The following is a 21436-nucleotide window of genomic DNA, read 5'->3' on the forward strand; positions in this document are numbered from 1 at the left end:
ATATGCTATATACATATATACATATACATATATATATATCTCTTTTCTAAACCGAGCTCGACAAATTTTGAAAGTTTTTAGCTGCGTTCTCAAGAAGCACTCACGCGAGGAATTTCGAGCTTTGGTATATGTGTGTGTGTGTGTGTGGGGCTCTTTCTATTAGTGTGCGCTTGCGCGCACTTGGCCCATTCTCTCTCTCTCTCTCTCTCTCTCGGTCTCTCTCTCTCTTTCTCTCGTTCGTCGTTCGCTCGTTCGCTCGTACCATCGTGAAAGTAGCGCCGTAGTGCTTTCGGCCTAGCTCGGTGCTTCTCGGTAGGCAACGACGACGCAGTTATACGCTCGAAGGTGGAGCACGACGAAGGCGACCATAACCTCAAAGGATTACGAGGCGTGTCTCTCTCTTTCTCTCTTTCTTTCTTTCCTTTTTTCTTAATCTCTCTTTCTCGCTTTCGAACGACCTTCGTGATATGTTGCATTTATTCTTCTCTCTTCGTACATTATGTATATTTATTTATTTATTTATCACGTGTAGAAAAATTCGTTGTAATTTTTCATTGATATAACTTCAATGGGTAATATTTTTATATAGTAATTATTCATTAATCGCTGTATTGTATAAATCATTTTCTTGACTAATTTTTTGCAGCTATAGAGAACAGATATGTGTATATGCATGCATGTATGTATGTATCTATGTATGAATGTAAATTATTTAGGAATTAAATTTGAAAAGTCGCTTTCAGGAGTACAAATTAGATTTTTTTTATTTCTATTTTTTTAAATTGCTCTGAATTTTTCAAAAATTCACTATCGCCATGTACGGAAGCGTCCACTTAGTGTACGTCTAAATATGTCTCTTTTGCGCGGTAGTTTCTACGGAACGCTGAGAAATATGTCGGTGTGCTTAGAACGTCGCCAACGCCGTCGCGAGATTAGAATTCTTATCCCGTCGTGCGTGTCAGGAGTTAGCTTAGCGATATATCGAATGAGAGATATTTCTCTACGATTATCTCATGCCTTTTTTCTTTCCTTTTTTTCCTTTCTTTCTTTCTTTCTTCTTTTTTTTTCGTCTCTTACGATATTTTCTCACTTTTATCTATCAGACGAATGAAACTTTTCTTACATTCTATATAATTTAGTTGTGTCAGATCAATATTTTAAAGAAACAAAAAAAAAAAGATTCTGTTACGTAAGATTTGAAAATCGTATTTTATCGAGTTTTCGATAATTTCGATTTTACTTTAAGAATGTTTCAACATTACACGTTTGAGAAGCTCCGATTATCAAACTTCGAAGATTCTATTTGTTCGTAAAAATAGTATTTCTTTTTTTAAATTTGACATTCGAATCCCCCTCTCTCTTTCTCTCTTTCTCTCTCTTTCTCTCTGGAATAATCAGAGTATGAATCAAAACGTCGATAGGCCATTTGCATTCAAGTCTTGCATAGAATAATAATTTATGAACGAAGACGAATCGAGAACAGTTTCTCTCTCTCTCTCTCTCTCTCTCTCTCTCTCTCTCTCTCTTTTTCTCTTTTTCTCTTTGTCTGTCATGTCTTGTCATGTTGCAACGAGCTGGGGGTCCTCCACCTCTTCTTTCTCCTTCTCTTTTTAATTCATTTATCATTGCATTAATAATCCACTTAAATATCTTTATCGAGCTTGTAAATGTCATAAGTTAAATATACGTATATATATGACTGGATAACATTTTTAAATCTTTGAGATTCTACACGCTTGCGTATTTGTTCTCAAATATTCCATTAAAAATTCTAGTCTCGAAACGTTGATTTTTTTTTGTAATTAAAAGATAAAAGAAGAAATCATTTTATTATCAACATTTGAATTTTTATTCATAATTTATATATATATATATGTGTGTGTGTATATTAATAAATGTCGTTTAAACAAATTTTTAATTCGATATAAACGAATATGACGTATGTTTCAATTTTTGAACGATCTATAAATGATTAGAATAATTCGTGTAGGTTGTTAAAATGAAATTGATAAAATTATAGAGTCTAGTTAAAAGTTTCTGAATGATTTTAAAAATCAATTACTCTCTTTCGAGAATTTTTCATATTGTTTCAAGCTAGATTTTACTTCTTTCTTACCTGAAAAAGAGTAATCGATTTTTACCAATTTCTTGACAACTTTTGTCCCACTCTGTACATATATATCTATACATCGAATTCGTAAAAATTATTCGCAGCTTCTGTAATCTTTGTAGAGAGATATATATATCTTCGGTAACGTGAAAACGTTCTTATCAACGCAGTAAAATGTAGCGCGATAGAGAGACAGGAAGATAAGCACTCGAGATAAAAATTACTTATCTCTCTCTCTCTCTCTCTCTCTCTCTCTCTCTCTCTCTCTCTCTCTCTCTCTCTCTCTCTCTCTCTCTACGCTACAATAGAACAATTGCAAAAATACTCTATTCTTCGAGTTTACTTAGAAACACTTCTTACTTTTGCAGCGATCGTCGTGTCCAATCAGTTTTTCATAAGAAAATCAAGATGGCCGACGGTGCGTATCCGCAATGAAAGAAATCAAGATGGCCGATTTGATTTTTCGCGCGGAATACAAAAATGCGTTCTTTTATAAATTTTTATTATTCTCATGTATTTAAAAGCGCCGTGTTGCTCTTGTTTCCTTTGCTATTCATCGCCTCGAATTCGTCGTAGTCGTCATCGGTTAAAGACACGCTCTTTGGAAGCCTATGAATCATCGCTATAACGTTTCAGTCTTTTACTTGGCGTATTATATTGACTGCATGACGTAATGATGGAGGGCGGTAAATTTATTCGTTTCCTAGGTTAACGTCTTGGGCGAGTCCTCGCGGAACAAACTTATGTTTTTCTTTTTTCTTTTTCTTTTTCGACTCTAACAATGAACGTAAGATAGTCATTCTTTAACGCAGATTTCTTTTTCTCTCTTTTTCTTCCCTCGTGAAATCATTGAATTTATATTACATCGAACGCGAGTAGATTGTATATCACACAGATTACAAAGGAACAGCAACGGACAAAGATCGTTTCGAGTGTCATCGATTATAGTACTTAACGAAGCGTATGAAGATTCTTAGAATTACAACAAAAAGAGTAACCAGTGAGTCTCTGTATCTCTGAGTCAGAGTTAAGAGTCACAGGTTGGCCGTGTTCGAGATGTATTCTAATAATCGTTGCTTGTTATTCATTATTGAAAAATTTTCCGCGGTATATTCTGTCTCATTGACAATGGTTGGAAGTGTCACAAATATGTCTAATGTTCATCGAAATATATAGGTAGATAGGTTAGGTAGGTAGGTAGGTAGGTAGGTAGGTAGGTAGGTTAGGTGTGTGTCTCTAACATCAGCGTCATTCGGCACGAGAAGTTCCATTCGTGATCTCCGCTCTAAAAGCGTACGCCGGAAATATTTCACCGGCGTCGTTGGATTCCACGGGGCGGCCCCTCATGATGTAGAGATCCGGCAACACTGTTTTCTGCGTTCGTCGCGACGACGACGACGACGACGACGACGACGACGGCGGCGGCGGCGGCGGTGACGGCGACGGCGACGCAGTGCCGGCTTATGCGCGCGCGAGAACTTGTGATTTTAAAGCCAGGTGATCACGCGGGATTAAATATAGGATACCGAATTATACATCTTTGTCTCTTCTCTCACTTTCTCATTTTTTTTTCTATTTTATGAATCTTGCGTTCATATACGATTACATTTGTAATCTCCATTTTTGAAAAGTCCGCGGTACGTCACGTGGCCGCGCTACGTATGTCATGGCGCGTGTCAGCCTCGTGTGCGTTCTTTTCTCCAACGTTACGTCTCCACCGTCACATAATGATAAAAGGAGATTACAGACGACCGGAAACGTGACGTGTATATTATATATATATATATATATATATATATATATATATATATATATAATAGATTCGTTAAATATTTATTCGAATGCGTAAGCGTATATATATAGTGTGGTCGTTGTGTGAAAATTGTGTGTAAATAATGTATCATGACGTGTAATTTTTTTTCTTTCTTTTTTTTCTTTTTTGTCATTTCTTTTTTTTCCTTCATTGAAATGTCCTCTCTCTCTCTCTCTCTCTTTTTCTCTCTCTACCTGTTACTATACTACTCTTTTTACCTATTTTCTCTTATCTCGAAAACAACAAATATCAAACGGAACGGAAGCGAGCAAATGAAATTGGACACCGCGTCCTTTCATCTGCTTGCAGCAACCTCGGATTCTTTTGTTCGTCTGTTCTCTTTACCGTACCGAAGAGAAAGAGAATTCCACGCTCGCTTGTGTTTCTAGTTAACGACATCATCGTCGTCGCCGTTGTCCATCGTCGCCGTCCCGTCGTTACTGTTGCAATAGTATTGGATATATTACGAGAAAGAAATCGCGTTCGAGATTTTTCGATATATCTCAAGGTCGAAAGTAATTTTCAATTTGCACCGATCTTTGAAAATGAAATTTCTTTTCCTTTTTTTTTTTTCAACCTTTTATTCTTTCCTTTTTAATTATTTATAGATTTTTGCTATCCATATAATTTCTTTGATCAATTTGAAATTACGCTTCGTTGAAATCTTATTATATTATGTTATATCATATTATATATATTTCTTTCTTTTTCTTTATTCTTTTCTTTTTTATGACTCATTAAAAATCTCATTAGTTTTTTACATCGATCAGATTTTTATTACGCTAAGTGATTTCAAAATCATCGATGACATGAGAACGATCGTATAAATTATACATAATTAATGAGGACGACGTGAGAAATAAATTAAAAATTTTTTTGTCTTTTTCCTTTTTATTTGAACAAGGTCGAAGCTAACAATAATAAACATATTCGAGAATGTCTAGACTAAACGATTCATTCATATGTATTGGATGATGTCTCTCAGTGCGTGTCCGATAGGTCTTGCATTCTTTACCAGGTCGCAGGTGACACAACATCCGGCGTACTTCTCTATACTTCATCCTTGAGTACAATTATTTGGTTCATTGAGAAAACTGTGTGGGCACTATATACATAACTCTTTCTTTTTCTTTCTTTCTTATATATGGCATACCTAATATACATATATGTGTGTGTGTGTGTGTGTGTACGCGTCCATAGCCTCTCTTCTCTACTATAACCGTGTGATTCATCACACAGAGGACACTTGACGCTTCTTCCTCTCTATTAAACGTCTATGTGCGTGTGTATGTGTGCGTGTGTATGCGTGCGTGAGTACGCGCGCGCGTGTACGTGCTTGCTCGCGATCGATTCCTTGAATTCCGGGTAATTGCACATTCTCTCTCTCTCTCTCTCTCTCTCTCTCTCTCTCTCTCTCTCTCTCTCTCTCTCTCTCTCTCTCTCTCTTTCTTTCTCTCGTCCTCCTTCCCTTTAGCAATTTTCAAACGATTTATTCACGCCGTCAGGTCAAGCTCGAAATGTGCGTCTAAAACCCTTCTCACGTTGTTGCGCGATCTATACGAATAACATCGATGACGCTTGCTTTTAATTGTTTTCTTTTTTCTTTTTCTTTAGTTTTTTTTTTTTTAACCTAACGTTCGTTTTTTTCACACTTTGTCGATAACGACAATGAATTTATCGAGAAAACTATGTATCGAGCGGAAAAGGAAATTACATCGTCGAGGATATATATGTATTAGAACAACGTTGTCGAAGCTTTCTGATAGGGGATCGCCATTTTAAAAAATGACTTCGTACGCGTACGTTCCGTTCATTAATTTTTTCGTTTCTTTTTGATTTTCTTTTTCCTTCCTTGTGTTTTTCTTTTTTCTTTTTTTTTCCTCTCCACTATTTCTGTAAACATCGTTCGAATCATTTCAATTCGAACGTTGTTCGAAACTAGTCGAGAGGGGACGGCCATCTTAAAAAATGGCGTCCTACACGTACGGTTAGTCCCTTTTTTCGTTTTTTTTTTTATATATTTTTTTCCTTAATTTTCTTTTTTCATTAAAGTATCGTACGAGTCATTTCAAAGCGATGAATCATCATCGTTGCATTTATCGTTAGCATATACCAGGGATCGATTACGCCAGCCGTTCAACGAAGACATTGCTTTTCGTTCATGCGTATCGAATCGACCGGTTCTTTCTCTCTCTCTCTCTCTCTCTCCCTCTCTCTCTCTCTCTATCTATCTATGTATCTATCTATCTCTCTCTCTCTCTCTCTCTCTCTCTCTCTCTCACTCTCTCTCACTCACTCACTCACTCACTCACTCACTCACTCACTCACTCACTCACCCACTCTCCCTTCTCGCATTTCGGGCGTGTCATCGTCACATAGTATCCACGATTGCAAACCAAACACGTGAAATGAATGTTGCGTGCGTGGGTACTACTACATCGAAATATATACTCGTGAACTTCTGTGTTATATAGTAGTAGTAGTAGGTAGTAGTAATCGCGTGATTCATTTGTGATTAGATATCTGTCACATTAACTTATTCTCTCTTCTAACTAATTGGAAAAGTAAATTTTTTAAAAGAAATGGAAGACTTCTTTTTCGAAGAAATTTACCAATATCTGTTTTATCGACTGACATGATCTATTCTTTTTTAAAATTCGATAGGCTAGTGATAACAAAGTTTTTGAATTCGATCGAAGTACTTAAGGTTATCTTCTCTTTTGTTTTTTTTTCTGTTTATTCTTTTTTTTTTTTCAATCGAGCGATATATGTACGTTCTACAGGGTGAGTCAAAAATTCCTAGGTGATTTTAAAAATCAATTACATTTTTTTCAAGGCATTTTAGGCTTGTAATTTTTCGAGCTATCACGAGTTTACTTTGTACTTTAACATAATTTAATTAGTGAAATAAAGAATTATGTTAAAAAGTCTTTTAAAAATCACGTAACAACTTTTGAACCACCCTGTACAAATACATGTATATGTTGAGTATAATTCGTGCTACATACCGAATCGTTGAGATTAAAGCATGATTTATCGTCTTGGAAACTGTACGAGGTTAAATTGTGCCAGGAATCTTTACGCTGTGTTTGTGCGAGACCAAGTATGCCTACGCATATAAGTAGGGTTCACGAAAGAAGGGTCCAAGGATATACATAGTGTATGGGGGAAAGAAAAAGAAAGAAAGAAAGAAAGAATAAGAAGAAATCTCTTGAAGCGTGACGAATAGGAGATTGTGTATCAAAAAGATAGTATTTAACCTTCGTTATCTTTGAAAAATCGTTTTCTTTTTCTTTTTTTCATTTCTTTTCTTTTTTTATACGTGATATCAATAGATTTTGACTTTTATAATCTATATTATTGTAATTTATTGCTGCAACATTTCTTTTTCCATTAATGATAGATAACAAGGATTTAATTATTGAACATGGAAATAATTAATCTTTGATAATCTGATAATCTTAAGATTTTGTGTGTGTATTGTTATTACTACTACTACACTACTACTACTACTACACTACTACTACTACTTCACTACTACTACTACTACTACTACTACTACACTACTACTACTACTACACTACTACTACTACTACTACTACTACTACTACTACACTACTACTACTACTACTACTACTATTACTACTACTACTACACTACTACTACACTACTACTACTAGTAGTAGTGAAGAGATCGTGTTCTTACGTAAAGCACTTTGATCGCGAAAATCGAAGATATTAAGTCCCGATAAATTATAATCTTATTACGTCGTATCCACATTGTATAATCTAAGATTTGATTTAATCTCTCTTTCTTTCTCTCTCTTTCTCTCTCTTTTTCTCTCTCTCTCTTTTTGTCTCTGTCTGTCTGTCTCTCTCTGTCTCTCTGTCTCTCTGTCTCTCTGTCTGTAATATGTTTGAAGTTATAGATATCTGTAGGAATTCTGTGTAAGAAGTAGCATCTTTTTCATAATAATATATATATTCATTTATTATTGTCAAAAATTATATATATGGTGGGCGAAAAGTTTCTGGATGATTTAAAAGAAAAATCAATTTTCTCTTTCTAGAAACTTTTTTGGCTATTTTTTTTTTTTTTTACATATAAAAGCTAACTAAAGAAAAAAGAAAAAGAACATGATGTCGGATCTTTATAATATATAGATCGTGCCCTAATTGGATTCTACGCGTTGACGACATTTTTGGAGCATTTTCTCTCTTGTTTTGCTTTGTTCATTTTGGTAATCTCATTTTTTCTACCTTCGTGACTCTGACAATTTAAGCGTGAAAAAAGAAAAAATATGCGCGCGCACACACAAGAAGATGGGAATGCATAGTCTCCAAAACTTGGAACTTTTCGAAAATTTTTACAAAAAAGGCATTGTCTGAATATCTCGATAGAGAACCGTTTCCTTTTTCTTTTTGTAACGGATGGATACTACCTGGATAGAGTACCGTTTCCTTTTTCTTTTTGTAACGTATGGATACCTGAGATTTAAAGATTATCGAAGGATCATCCAGCTGCTGACCGAAATTCCAAATCCCACTGTAGGAGTCTTTTATATTTAGAACACGAAGTGAGGGGATGGTTCAGAAAAAGTATTTAGTCAAGAGCACGTGATGAATCATTCGAAAATCTTCTTTTACGTCTTTTGCGTATGTTCAAATTGGTGCGTTAGAAACTTTATATATAATGAATTGTTACATACGTTCTTAAACATATATACTCGCAATCATATCAATCGTAATATTATTTATTAAATTCTTTTTTCTTTTTTTTCAAATCTTCAATTAAATCAAATTAAATTATTATTATCGTAAAAAAGTGATAAATTGTATCTACTCGCGCGTGCGTGTTCGTTGTACGCTTATATTCATGAAACGGTAGTATTACTTTTATTAAGTCTTGTTTTTTTTTTTTTTACTTTTCAATCGTGACATTTCTAAGTCAATTATTTTTATAGTCAATTAGTTCATTTATCGTTGCATCGGAGACAACAATTAATTATCTTTTTTCGTTTCTCTTCCAAGCGTGAAACTCGGACGTAGCAACGAAATTGGGATGAGGGGAAAAAAATGGCGTTCGGAGTTAATTAAATCAAATCAAATGAAACCGGATCAAATTAAATTAAATCCGATCCGATGAAATCAAATTAAATTATTATTATTATTATTATTATTATTATTATTATTATTATTATTATTATTATTATTATTATTATGAAAAAATAATAAATGTCATTCTTTTGTCGTTTGCAGCCGACACAATGTCCGTAGACAAAGAGGAATTGGTGCAGCGTGCGAAGCTCGCCGAACAGGCGGAGAGGTACGATGATATGGCAGCTGCGATGAAATCCGTCACCGAGACGGGAGTTGAGCTGTCGAACGAGGAAAGGAACCTCCTCTCAGTGGCGTATAAGAATGTTGTTGGCGCGAGACGTAGCTCGTGGCGAGTAATCTCATCTATTGAGCAAAAGACCGAGGGCTCCGAACGCAAACAACAGATGGCGAAGGAGTACCGGGAAAAGGTTGAGAAAGAACTACGTGAAATCTGCTACGATGTTCTGGTAAGAAGCAAATGTGTCCATCCATCTGTCCACTACCCCTGTGATGTATGGCTGTGTTTTTGTATGTTTGTATGTCTGTGTGTGTGTGTGTGTGTTTGTGTGCTGTTACCCCTTGAAAAATATATATCCGTGCTTTTACTTGGTTCTCTCTCTTTTTCTATCTCTAACTTCTTAGAAATTCATAAAAAAGTAGAGTCTATGACGTTTATACCTGAGGTCTGACGTAGAACTACTTTTCCTCTTCTTTTTTGTCTTGTTTTTCCTTTTTTTTTGTTTTATTTTTTATTTTTCGAAATATCGATCTTTACAATATGGTTACAACCCTCTTTTCTATAACAGTGTTTCTCAATTCTTTTTCATCTTTTTTTCTTTTTTTTTCGTCGTACGGCCTAATATATTATAAGGTTTGTTTGTAACGATACCACATGACGTACATGCCTGACGTCTGACGTAAGAGCGTAAGAGCTTTTTTCTTTCTTTTTTTTTTTAATCCTTATTTTTCGAAATATCGATTTTTTTATAATATGATTATAATAATCTCTTCTATATATATATATATATATATATATATATATATATATAATATGCATATATATATATATATATACACACTTTTATAACGATATCCCCAATGTCAGACGAAATTTTTATAATATAAAAAAGATAGTATATTTAAGAATTCGCTAAATCAGAATCATTTCATAGATATTATTGTAAAGATAATGTGACTGTTATTACGGATATCCTCGCTAGAATTCCCAAGAACGTTCTACGAGAACTTTCACGAATTCTCTGAACAAATTAATCATTTTTCTTGCTTTGACCTGAAAGAGAATAGAAGCTATCATTACACGGGGCCCAATTAAAAATTTAACACGGCCCATAAGTTGAGAAACGCTGCTGTATAACGCCGTGAAACTTTCAAATGTCACATACCTGAAGTATATGCATATGTCTATATATATTTTAATTTTCTTTTTTTTTTTTTTTATCTTATTTTATCACCGTGAAATTATTTGTTAGTTTATGTGCGAAATTTTTTATGTATTTTCTTTTTTCTTTTTTCGTCGATTTTATACTTAATATATAATATAATAATTCTACATAATACACATTGTATGTGTATGTATACGTGTGTGTATACCGGGTGTTCAAAATATAGCGTCATACATTTTTTTAGTCATATTCTACGTAAAAAAAAAAAAAAAAAAAACAAACAAACAAAAATTAGGTTATAGAGGGTTAACATTGTGTTACGTAGGTCTCTTAGAATAAGTGGGTAATATTTTAGTGCTGACTTCGATAAAACGAAACTACAAAAAAAAAGAAGATTCATATAAACGTACGTCCTACTTGACTTTGTAGTCAAAGTTGGTACATAGTTTAAAAATAATACATTGGATATATGTATGTCTTTTCTGTGTTTCTATTATATAGAGAATTTGAGGAAATTAACAGTTTTAAAAAGGATAGAAAATTACACTCTTTTCGTTGAATAGATATGTATGTATGTATGTAATAAGATGGTCGGTGTTGTAATATATTTCACAAAGAGACATTAAATGCTATGTAGCATTTTAAGTAAGATAGTCTAACGTTCATAATGATGATAATAATAATAATAATAATAATAATATTACTTATTAGGAAAAATGTCTTTTTTTTGTATAGATATATACCTATTTTTAATTATATATATCCATAAATAGAAACGATAGAGAGAGATAGAGAGAGAGAAAAAAGAAAAAAAATATTTTAAACGAACGTTCGTTACACTGGATTATATATACCCTTTTAGCATAAACTCTCTTACACGTTCGTCGTTCCACTTACATACATACATACGTTGTATATTGTGTTTGTACAGCAGCGATCGCTATTTAAGCTTTATTGTCAGTTAGAGCAGTGGCTTTTATTATAACGCACCAGCAGAGACATACAGTTTCTTACAAAGGAAGATGAATATAGAGAAATGTAAAAAAGGAAACGTGCAGTGAGTATGCCGTTTTAACGTCAGATGTCGTTATTGGCGTCTAACACGTCAAACATCATACAATATGTCGAAAGTTTGCAGAGTTGCATTTACAAACTTATTACTAGTTCCTGTTTCTTTCTTTCTTTCTTTTTTTTTTTTATGTCTTTCTGTTTATACGTTCTATTTTTTAGTAACCTCTCTATAATTCAATTTTTATATTCGTGTGTAAAAAAGAAAAGAATACGTGTATCATATAAAATAATATATATAATGTGTAAATATAATTTTCATTAAAGTAATATCAATTTTTTTTTTTGACGTGAGGTTACTAACAATTAATTTTATGGCGAAGGAGTAAAAAGGAAATAAAAAAAAAAAAAAGACAGAAGTAGACATAGATACGAATATATATGACATTAAAAGATATATAGGCAGTTTCATAGATAATTAATAAGTTAATTTGTAATCTTTAGTCTATTTATCAATGAACATTGTCGTTAATGACAGAAGCTATTAATTTTTTTAATGTTTTATTTCATTAGATAATGACGAATAATTTGCATCATTTATTACGCGATATCATTATCATTGATTTTATCGATATTTTAGTCGAGAGATCATTAAATCGATATAAAATTAATTTGTGAGGTCAATTTGATAAATGAATACCTTTGCAGTTGCTGAAGTAATTTAGAAAACTCTTAAGATTCATTCTTGGCATTTTTTTTTTCATGAGTAGAAAATAGTTTAGAAATTCTTTTCGTGTCGTCGCGTAATCGTTAGGGAACACAATGATCCTTGTCTCTAAGTATTTTTGGAATGTGGTAAGAGAGAAAGAGAGATAGACTTGTGTCATAGGTCAAATGCGCTTGGCATTGTTACAAAAGCTCGGCATACGCGAATAAATAATTTTTTTTTTTTTTTTTTTTTTGTTATTTAGTAGCGTACTAACGCGTGTTCTATTGATTCTTAAACAGAAATACACGCGCACGTCCTTCTTTGAGATTAGCCATGTATAAAAAATGTGCATTAAAGGTAAACTAAGGGTGACACATATTTAATAATACATAACACATTTAATATATATATATATATATACTAGGTTGGCCAATAAGTAATGTCGAATTTATTACTACAGGGTGGATCAAAAATTCCTAGGCGATTTTAACAATTTTTCTTTTTCGAGATTTAAAGCTGTTTTTTCTTTTTATTTATTTATTTTTTATTTCTTTTCAAATTGTAAAAAAATTTTGCCTTTTAAGCATATATTCCGAAAAGAAATTTATGTATATATATATATGTGTGTGTAGAGAAATAATTATATATATGCAGAGCAATTAACCTGTTTTATAGAAATTGTTCCATGACTTAAATATTGGATCGATAAAGAATTATCTATCATCATAATATATTTTTTTATCGAATAGAATAGTATGCAAAAAAGAAATAACTAATTAACTGATTCTGCATCTTAATTTCATATGTAATTTATTTGCAATGTTTCGTTTTTTATTAATACGTTTCGTTATCGTATATTATATTTTTGTTTTTTTAAATCGTTGCTTTAGTTAGTACAGAAACCGTTAGAGATCGCTCGGATCGCGTATCTTTAGCGCGTAATTCAAAGAAAAAGGGAAGATACTGTAGTAGTGTAGTAGGTAGGTAGGTAGTCGCGTAATCGAGATCCTTGAAATTCTACCTGATGAGAGTGATCTTTTCTCTTCTATATTCTCCTTTAATATATATTATCTCAAAAGAGACGCTGAAGAGAAGAAGATCGCATTGTGGTAAGTCGATCCGAGGAACGCGCATGCTAAAGACCGACGACGATGATACTTCATAAACTGGTTTCAAAGTACGGGACACACACGAAGTGTGTAATCTCGTTCTTTAAATTTTTTATTTTCTTTTGTTTTATTTTATATTTATTTATTTATTTATTTATTTATTTTTTCTTTATACAAGTCACAACCACTTGAGATTTATATATACATATCTCTTCGTCGTGAAAAGCTCACATTATTTTTTTTTTCACTTTTTTTTTTCTTGCCTCCATATCGATCAATAACTATAAAAGTTTGCCGATAATCTTGCTAAAAAAAAAATTAGTTTTTACTTAAAAAAATTCTTACATCATCATTTGTTGGCACAATAATTCAATGAAAACGAACGAAAAATACGAGAAAGAAATTCCCGACATTTATTTCTTATACAGTTAGCTCATACTCGCATTATTTTGTTCAAATTTTCGACGAAAGAATACTATTGAAGATATGTTATTTATATATATATTTTTTTAATATATATATATTTTTAATATATATATATATTTTTAAATATATATATAAATTCAAAAAAAATGTAAAATATTCAGAAAAATTTTTTTTTCTAACAATACTTATTGACCAATCTGATATTTTCTTTTTTTTTTATGTAATATTAGTATTACTTTACATACCATTTGTAAGGATACGCTCACTTCCTTTCGTTTATATGCGTAATCTCTAAAAACGATCGATCGATAGATACGTCCATTTAACAATTCTGCTGGCACTTTCGAGAAGGAAAGGAGAACGTCGTTCCGTTGATGCACCTTCCTCTTTGCTATATTCGTCTTGTAAACGTTAGAGGAAATCGTTGTATTAATCATTAAGTAACCTGTCGTTGACCCGAGAAGGACGTTTTCCAAGAAGGAAAAACGAGATTTTCTCTGATGTGAAAGATCTAGATTTCCTCCTTATAAAGACATCGATCTCTTCAGTGTCGACAGACTTCCAACTTCCGCCGTTCCCAATCGAAAAAGCAAGTGTGTTGTGTGCTCTCTGGCGCATCAAGAAAAAAAAAAGGTAGAAAGAGAAAATTAAACGAATAGCGACAACTACAAATGATTAAAGAAAATAATGAAAGATTAATAATTATAATATTAATAATAATATTTGTGAAGTTGCGTTTTGAATTACATTTTTAATCCGTTTCTTTAAAATTTTTAACATCCTTGTCAATAGTCTTATTTCATATTTGTGTGCATTAAAATCGTAAAAAGTAAATGTAATTTTAATTTCTAAAAAAAAAATAAAAAAAAAAACAAGCAATTGCGATTACAGGACTGGACTTAAAAGGTCTTCTTAGTAGATGACCTTTTTCAAAAGCAATTACTCTTTTTCGAGGCATTTTAGTCTTATAGTTTTACAATCTAAAAAAAAAAAAAAGAAAAAAGAAAAGAATAAATTGGCCTAAAAAAATTGCGATAAAGAGTAATTGATATTTAAAATGGCCTAATAAGAACCTTTTGACCCATCCTGTATATTATATCAAATTTCATCTATTTTTTTTCTTTCTTTCTTTCTTGACCTCAAAGTTTCGATCTACGGATTAATAATCGATTATCGCTATGATATACGTATGTATTATTAGAATATTTTGAGAAGAAAAAGAAATTACTTGTTCGCACAAATTATCGTACAAATTGTCGTAGAAAATTTGGATCTTATTTTAATTATAATGTGCCAATGAGTTTTCTATCGTCGCAATCTAATCACGTTCGAGAAAGCCTACGACATCTCTCTCCTTGAAATCGAAAATAGATTAGGTTCGGAAGAGAGCACGGTGTCTATTCTCTTTGGAACGATCGTATTCTCCTTACCGGAAGTGGAAGACATCGTTCTATATTAGAAACCCTCCTTCGTTCAAAGGGATCGAAATTAACCGAGAGAGAATATCGATTGTCGATTTCATCTCTCTAACATTTAACACATTCTCTTTCTCTCTCTCTCTCTCTCTCTCTCTCTCTTTCTTTCTCGTCGCATAAAAATGTATTCTTACATTTTTCTAATAGGTCGTAAAAAAAAAATTTCACACACGCCTTCCTTCGTATAGTGTATAGAGTTCTCAAGGTAATATCTTGTTGACCTTGGCTGCGCTTCACAATCGGAGTCATTTAAGGTTGAAATCTTTACATTTGCAAATGGCAGTCTCTCTCTCTCTCTCTCGCTCTCTCGTGTCGACGAGAGATCTTTCTCCTTTTTCTTATTTTTTTTTTGTTTTTGTGGTATTGCATAAAGTGACGAATGATTTGCCATCTCCCTTAATACTGTGTCTATGTATGTATATATCAAAAAAAAAGGGAGGAAGAGTGCACTTCACACGTGCCCTAATAAAGAATCAGCTGTTACTTCTCTCTTTCTCTCTCTCTCTCTCTTTTTCACTCATACACGTTCGAGATCTGGAAGAACCGGCTGTTAATTAAACGCTCTGTGTGAGAAGTAGGTCAGATTTGGGTTTGACGTACTCGGAATATAACGTGTTGTTAGATAGATACATATTATATAGTAAAAGGGCAGCGAAACTGGAGCAAGGTTCGATAACTGCACCAACGTCGCTTGATATCTGTAGCTAAGATATCGACGAGATGTCTACCTTTTTAAACTGTTACTATCCACCTCCGGTTTCTTCCTTATTAACCACGATGGTGGTTTATTATTTCGATGATACTCATTTCCCGGTTTTCTCATATACCCCCTTCTAGCTAACTTGCAATAGGTGTATATCTGTATTCTCTCTCACCGATTAAAACGCCTCGAGTATATTATTCGAAGAGACATTATTATTTAGTATTATCATGAGACCGTGTTCTTCCTGCTATGTCGTATATTCTAATTTATTATGTCAGTCGATAAATTCGATATTTCAACGTCAGGAACGATTAAATCGGTTTTCCTTTTTTACATTTATCGATTAATTTTACTTGCAATTTATTTCGTTCTTATTCGTGCGAAATACTTTTTTATTTTCATTTTTTCTTTGTTTTACATATCTGTGCATCGTCTGTGTCTTAAATGTTAGCTTTTTTTTTTGCGATTATTTCTTCTTTTTTTTTTCTTGTTTTTTTTTATGTTCTCAAATCTCGCGTTGTTTTCAAAAACGACGATAATTTTTTTTCTAGCTATCTGTGATTCGTAACAAACTATAAAGGATATTTTGCGTTAATTATATTTTATTGTTTTATCCTTTATTTGAATATTAATTTTTTTTTCTTTTTTCTTTTTTGACTTTGATCGAATACAAGTGAAATATCTGTGTAGAACGTACATCCCCCCCAAAAAAATATTCTTCATTGATTTCGAAATCATTCTCTATAATTTTTCTTTTTTTATTTCTTTTTTCAGGGTCTTTTAGACAAGTACCTGATCCCTAAAGCTAGCAACGCCGAAAGCAAAGTATTCTACCTCAAGATGAAGGGCGATTATTACAGGTATCTCGCAGAAGTCGCCACTGGTGAAACCAGGAACGGTACGTACCTAAACAAAAAAAAAAAATAAAAATAAATAAAAATAAAAAAGAAAGGAAACCAGAAAAAAGAAAAAATCTTTTCGAAATACATGTGTTCATTGTTATTTGATAAAAGCAACGACGCATTACGATTTTCGAGACAGGATGAAATTAAAAAAAGGATCTCTTTTTTATATTTATCTCGAATTACTTTTTGATCTCTCTCAATCACTCATTTTCAAGAGTTTCATAAAATCGATCCCTTACTGTTCTTTGAATTTATTGATCTATTAAATTGGGATTGTACTTTTTTATACGTCGATCTCAAATTTGCAATCGATAATAGAGGGTTGTCATCGTCGATTCAAGTTAAGTTCATAGTGGGCGTATATATATATATATATTCACACACACACACATACGCCATTGTATTTCGAGAGACAGAGATATAGATCAAAAGTGGGTCCTTTACGAAACGCCGTTCAGCTTCTTTTTTCTTTAAAGGTGAAACGAAAAGACAGCGACGGCTGCGGCAGCTGGTGAGTCGTTGCGTTGGCAGATGTTTTTGATTAAAGATATCCTTTCTGGTTGAGCTGTGCTCTCTTCGCGTATAATTGATCCTGGAAGATAGCTTCTTGAGAAACTTATAAACAACGCGAAGAATGAATATTCGGTAATTATTAACGCAAGAATTCCATCTGCCATCGCAAACTTTCTCGCCAATTTCCGTTTTATATATATACACGAGTAATGAGAAAACGAAAGAAAAGAAATTGTTTCGCCAAGAGAAAACTACTCTTTGGAATTTAATGAATTATCCGTATGAAGGAACACTAATGAAACTGTTCGAAGACAAATATATTTTCTTATATATCTTGGTGAAACTACTTGTGCAACTCTTCTCTTTCCTTCAAGTCAAGTCTACTTGAAACGAAGATAATATCATCCGGCAGATGTTGCACGTTTTTAAAACAGGATAATTAAACAAATGAAACAAAAAATGATTAAGCAAACAAAAAGATACATACCGAAGAGTAGTTGGGTGGTATAGCTTTTTTAGCATGACAAAAAAGTGTGTTTATGTAACTATCTCTGTCCGTTTCTGAATTTGTGTTGTTATTTGACTTAATCTATAATATTTCTGATCGATCTAACAAAACCCATATCTTTGATTGTCATCCACATATACACATATACAGCTGTGGTAGATGATAGCCAGAAGGCGTACCAGGAAGCGTTCGATATCAGCAAGTCAAAGATGCAACCCACCCATCCGATCAGGCTAGGTCTAGCCTTAAATTTCTCGGTCTTTTATTACGAGATCCTCAACTCACCAGATAAGGCCTGTCAGCTGGCCAAACAGGTATAAAAAATACTAAAGCAATAACTCTTAATCAAAACTTTTTTTTACAGAATTTTAGCTAGATGTGCGACTAAATGATTCATGGTGAGATGGTGCAGTGGTGTGATGGGGTGACAATGGTGATGGTGGTGGTGATGATTTCTGCAAACGAGAAAATAATTTTGTTCTCGCGGATTTCTTTTTAACATTAGCATGTCATTATTGGTTTTGACTTTTTTTCTACTTTTCTTCTTCCTCCCATTCTATTTATTTTTATTCCTCCTTATATTCTAACGATAAACTGACACGTAATACAAGGAGAATTCGTGAAAATGATGATGTACCATCTCAATAGTTTCTCTTTCTTTGTGATTTACATTGCAGCGGTAGTCGATGATTCACAAAAGGCATATCAGGAGGCGTTCGATATAGCGAAAGCAAAAATGCAGCCTACACATCCCATCAGGCTTGGCCTTGCCCTCAACTTCTCCGTTTTTTATTACGAAATTATCAATTCCCCCGCTAGGGCCTGTCACTTGGCCAAACAGGTCAGGGGTAACAAGAATCGTTTTGTTTGTTCAGTTTTGTTTTCGAGTTTGTTTGAGTGACTTATTTGGATCATATCGTATTCGTACAATAAAGTATAATATCTAATAGAACGTTTTATGTGCGTGTCCTCCGTCGTTTATGTGTCTCTCTCTGTTGTGTGTGTCGGGCGCGCTGGTTCATTCAAAAAATTTCTGCCATGCAAACTTGATTGATCTTTTACAATTCAGTATTGTATAATTCTGATTTATCTCTCTAACATAATTTTCTTTCCGAATGCGATCGCTTTGTAATATATATGTGTATTTGAATTTCTATCTTAACAATGATTACTACTCACGTAATTTCAAGATATATGTATATATAATCTTATTTGATTTATCTCAAACTATCATTAATATATTTTCTTTGTTTTTGAGATAGTCTCGTGATAACAATACTCCTCGCCCTCTCACCCACTGTACCACTATTAACTCGCCTTAAGTCGCAAAAGATAATAATATAATGCAATTCCGTTTTAATTTAAATGAATATCCCTATGCACGAACTACGATCTATAATTATCTAACCAATGATTTTCTTTGATATTAATCGATAAATATCGGATATTGATTTTCCGTAATTAACACATTCGCTGCATCTCCAAAAATAAATATCTTTGCTAGCTGCATATTATCTTTTTTTTTTTTTTTCTTCATTTGGTACAAGTTGATAACGTCGAACACGGTGGCAGGACTTTGTTATAAGGGCACCACAGAAAATTATAAACAATTTCCTTGATTAATCGCCTTCCAGTTTGTGCAGCGAATGTGTTAAATTATAAACAATGAAATAAAAATGCAATTCTAATTTTTTGTAGGCGTTTGACGATGCGATCGCGGAACTGGACACATTAAATGAGGACAGTTACAAAGACTCCACGCTGATTATGCAGTTGCTGCGTGACAACCTTACTCTTTGGACCAGTGACACGCAGGGCGACGGGGACGAACCACAGGAGGGCGGCGACAACTAACCTTCCTAAGCTTAAGTCCTTTCTAATCTAATAAGAACATCCTATTCTCTATCGTCTCCCCCGTCCCTTGAAGTGCTCACCCATCTCCATCCACCCCTGGATCTCCATCCATCCATTCATTCACACCTGTTTTCTTTTCGTCCTCGCGTTTCCTTCTTCCGTCTCCCTTCCTCCCTCCACCCTATCGCCTATCCTCTACCCACCACTCCTTCCATCCTTCCACAACACCCTCTTGTACTGTCCGTATATCTCCTACACCCTCTTCTATCTTCCCTCCTTTTGTCACACTTTCGAAAAAACGCTCCAAATCCTTTTTTTCTCTCCTCTACGGTAACGAAAAAAATCTCCTTGTCTAATGTCCCGCCAACAACAACAATAACAACAACAACCAACAACAACAACAACAACATCAACATCACATCCGCACATCATAATAATGTTGCCGATGCCGTCGCCACAGCTATACTACACTCGGCTCGATAATACCTCGAATGCAAAGCCTCTCTACTGTACCATCGATAAAAAAAAAATGGATACAAAAAGAAATGAAAAGAAAAGAAAGAAACAGTAAGAAGAAGAAGAAGAAGAAAAAATGATTCTCGGCCATGTCCTTTCGTCGAAGCGAAATACAACACATCGCATCCTTCCTCCTCCTCTCATAATCGTACGTTGCTCTCTCTCCTCTCTCTCTCTCTCTTTCTCTTTCTCTCGTCTCTCTGTCTCTCTCATTCTTTCACTCTCATATACACACATAACGCTACATCTCTCTATTATTAATATATCCATACGCGGAACAATGAAACCTTATTGTTATATATAATTGGGAAAGAAGAGCGATAAGAAAGAGAGAGAAAAGAAAGAGATAGAACGGATTGAGATATAAATCTGGATAAATGTGCTGGACGAGCGAGCAACGAACGAACGAACGAGAGAAAGACGAAAAAAGAGAGAAAGAGAAAATGAGAACGACTGAGGATGAATGAACGAACGAACGAACGAACGAACGAACGAATGAATGAATGAACGAACGAACGAACGAACGAATGAACGAACGAATGAATGAACGAGTGTATGTAATAATGAACGTAATAATGAATGAGAGAGAAAGAGGGAGCATATAAGTAATAATCAACCCCTCTAACGGGGGGTTGATGGCTCGCCTCGTACGAGCATACATACATATTTGTGTGTGTGTCTGTATATGTGTGTGCGTATCGTTGTTTCGCGACGAAAAGAAATGGTACGAGCATCATCAATATGGATTCTCTTGAGTATTTTGACACGAAGTCTCTCAAAAGTGTTAAACGACATTACATCCCTGTATATTATTTATCCAAACGGAGAAAAACAGGAAACGATAAAATAAATCGTCGATGATGAAGCAAAAAAAGAAAAGAGCTAATAATAATAATAAGGATAAATTAAAAAAGAAAAATACAGAGAAAGGGAAAAGGACAGAAAGAAATAAAGAAAAAAGAAAGAAAGAGAGAGAGAGAGAAAGAGAGATGAAACAGAGGGTATTTTCGCAGATCTTGTCTCGTCGTTCGTTGTATGTCTCTTTGATGAAATGTTGCGTCTGAGAGAGAAAGAGAGAAAGAGTAAGAGAATTAACGTGAGATATATATATATTATATATACACACATACACGTATATGTATTAACGTCACTATATATGTGTGTTGAAGGAGCGTGAAAAGGAGAGAGGAGTTTCTAATTATGGAGAGAAACATCGAGAGAGTGAGAGAGAGAGAGAGAGGGGAGAATCTTTGGCGGCGACGGAAAAATAAAATTCAAGATGTC

The 21436-nt window shown here is 33.7% G+C and overlaps 1 protein-coding gene and 1 long non-coding RNA gene across 8 annotated transcripts in view; both read left to right on the plus strand.

Moving 5' to 3' along the window:
- Nucleotides 1–21436, plus strand: part of LOC127065615 (14-3-3 protein zeta) — a 46779-nt gene that overhangs the window by 24628 nt on the left and 715 nt on the right. For 4 of the 7 annotated variants that reach the window (XM_050998206.1, XM_050998203.1, XM_050998205.1 and 1 more), the window contains 4 exons: nt 9183–9490; nt 16631–16754; nt 17933–18096; nt 19481–21436. The exon at nt 19481–21436 is cut by the window's right edge and continues 715 nt beyond it. In XM_050998206.1, coding sequence (XP_050854163.1) covers nt 9191–9490; nt 16631–16754; nt 17933–18096; nt 19481–19636 — 744 coding nt within the window. In that variant the 5' untranslated portion in view covers nt 9183–9190 and the 3' untranslated portion in view covers nt 19637–21436. Of the gene's footprint in view, nt 1–250; nt 389–3360; nt 3608–9182; nt 9491–16630; nt 16755–17932; nt 18097–18459; nt 18624–19480 lie in introns of those variants that run through there. The other 3 variants (XM_050998207.1, XM_050998202.1, XM_050998201.1) reach the window with 3 other exon arrangements.
- Nucleotides 3615–9112, plus strand: LOC127065623 (uncharacterized). The gene is made up of 2 exons (XR_007782147.1): nt 3615–5288; nt 8493–9112. It is a non-coding gene; the product is annotated as an uncharacterized LOC127065623 (long non-coding RNA).

The sequence above is a fragment of the Vespula vulgaris genome, chromosome 8 (genome assembly GCF_905475345.1).
Source record: "Vespula vulgaris chromosome 8, iyVesVulg1.1, whole genome shotgun sequence".
NCBI classification, from domain to species: domain Eukaryota; kingdom Metazoa; phylum Arthropoda; class Insecta; order Hymenoptera; family Vespidae; genus Vespula; species Vespula vulgaris.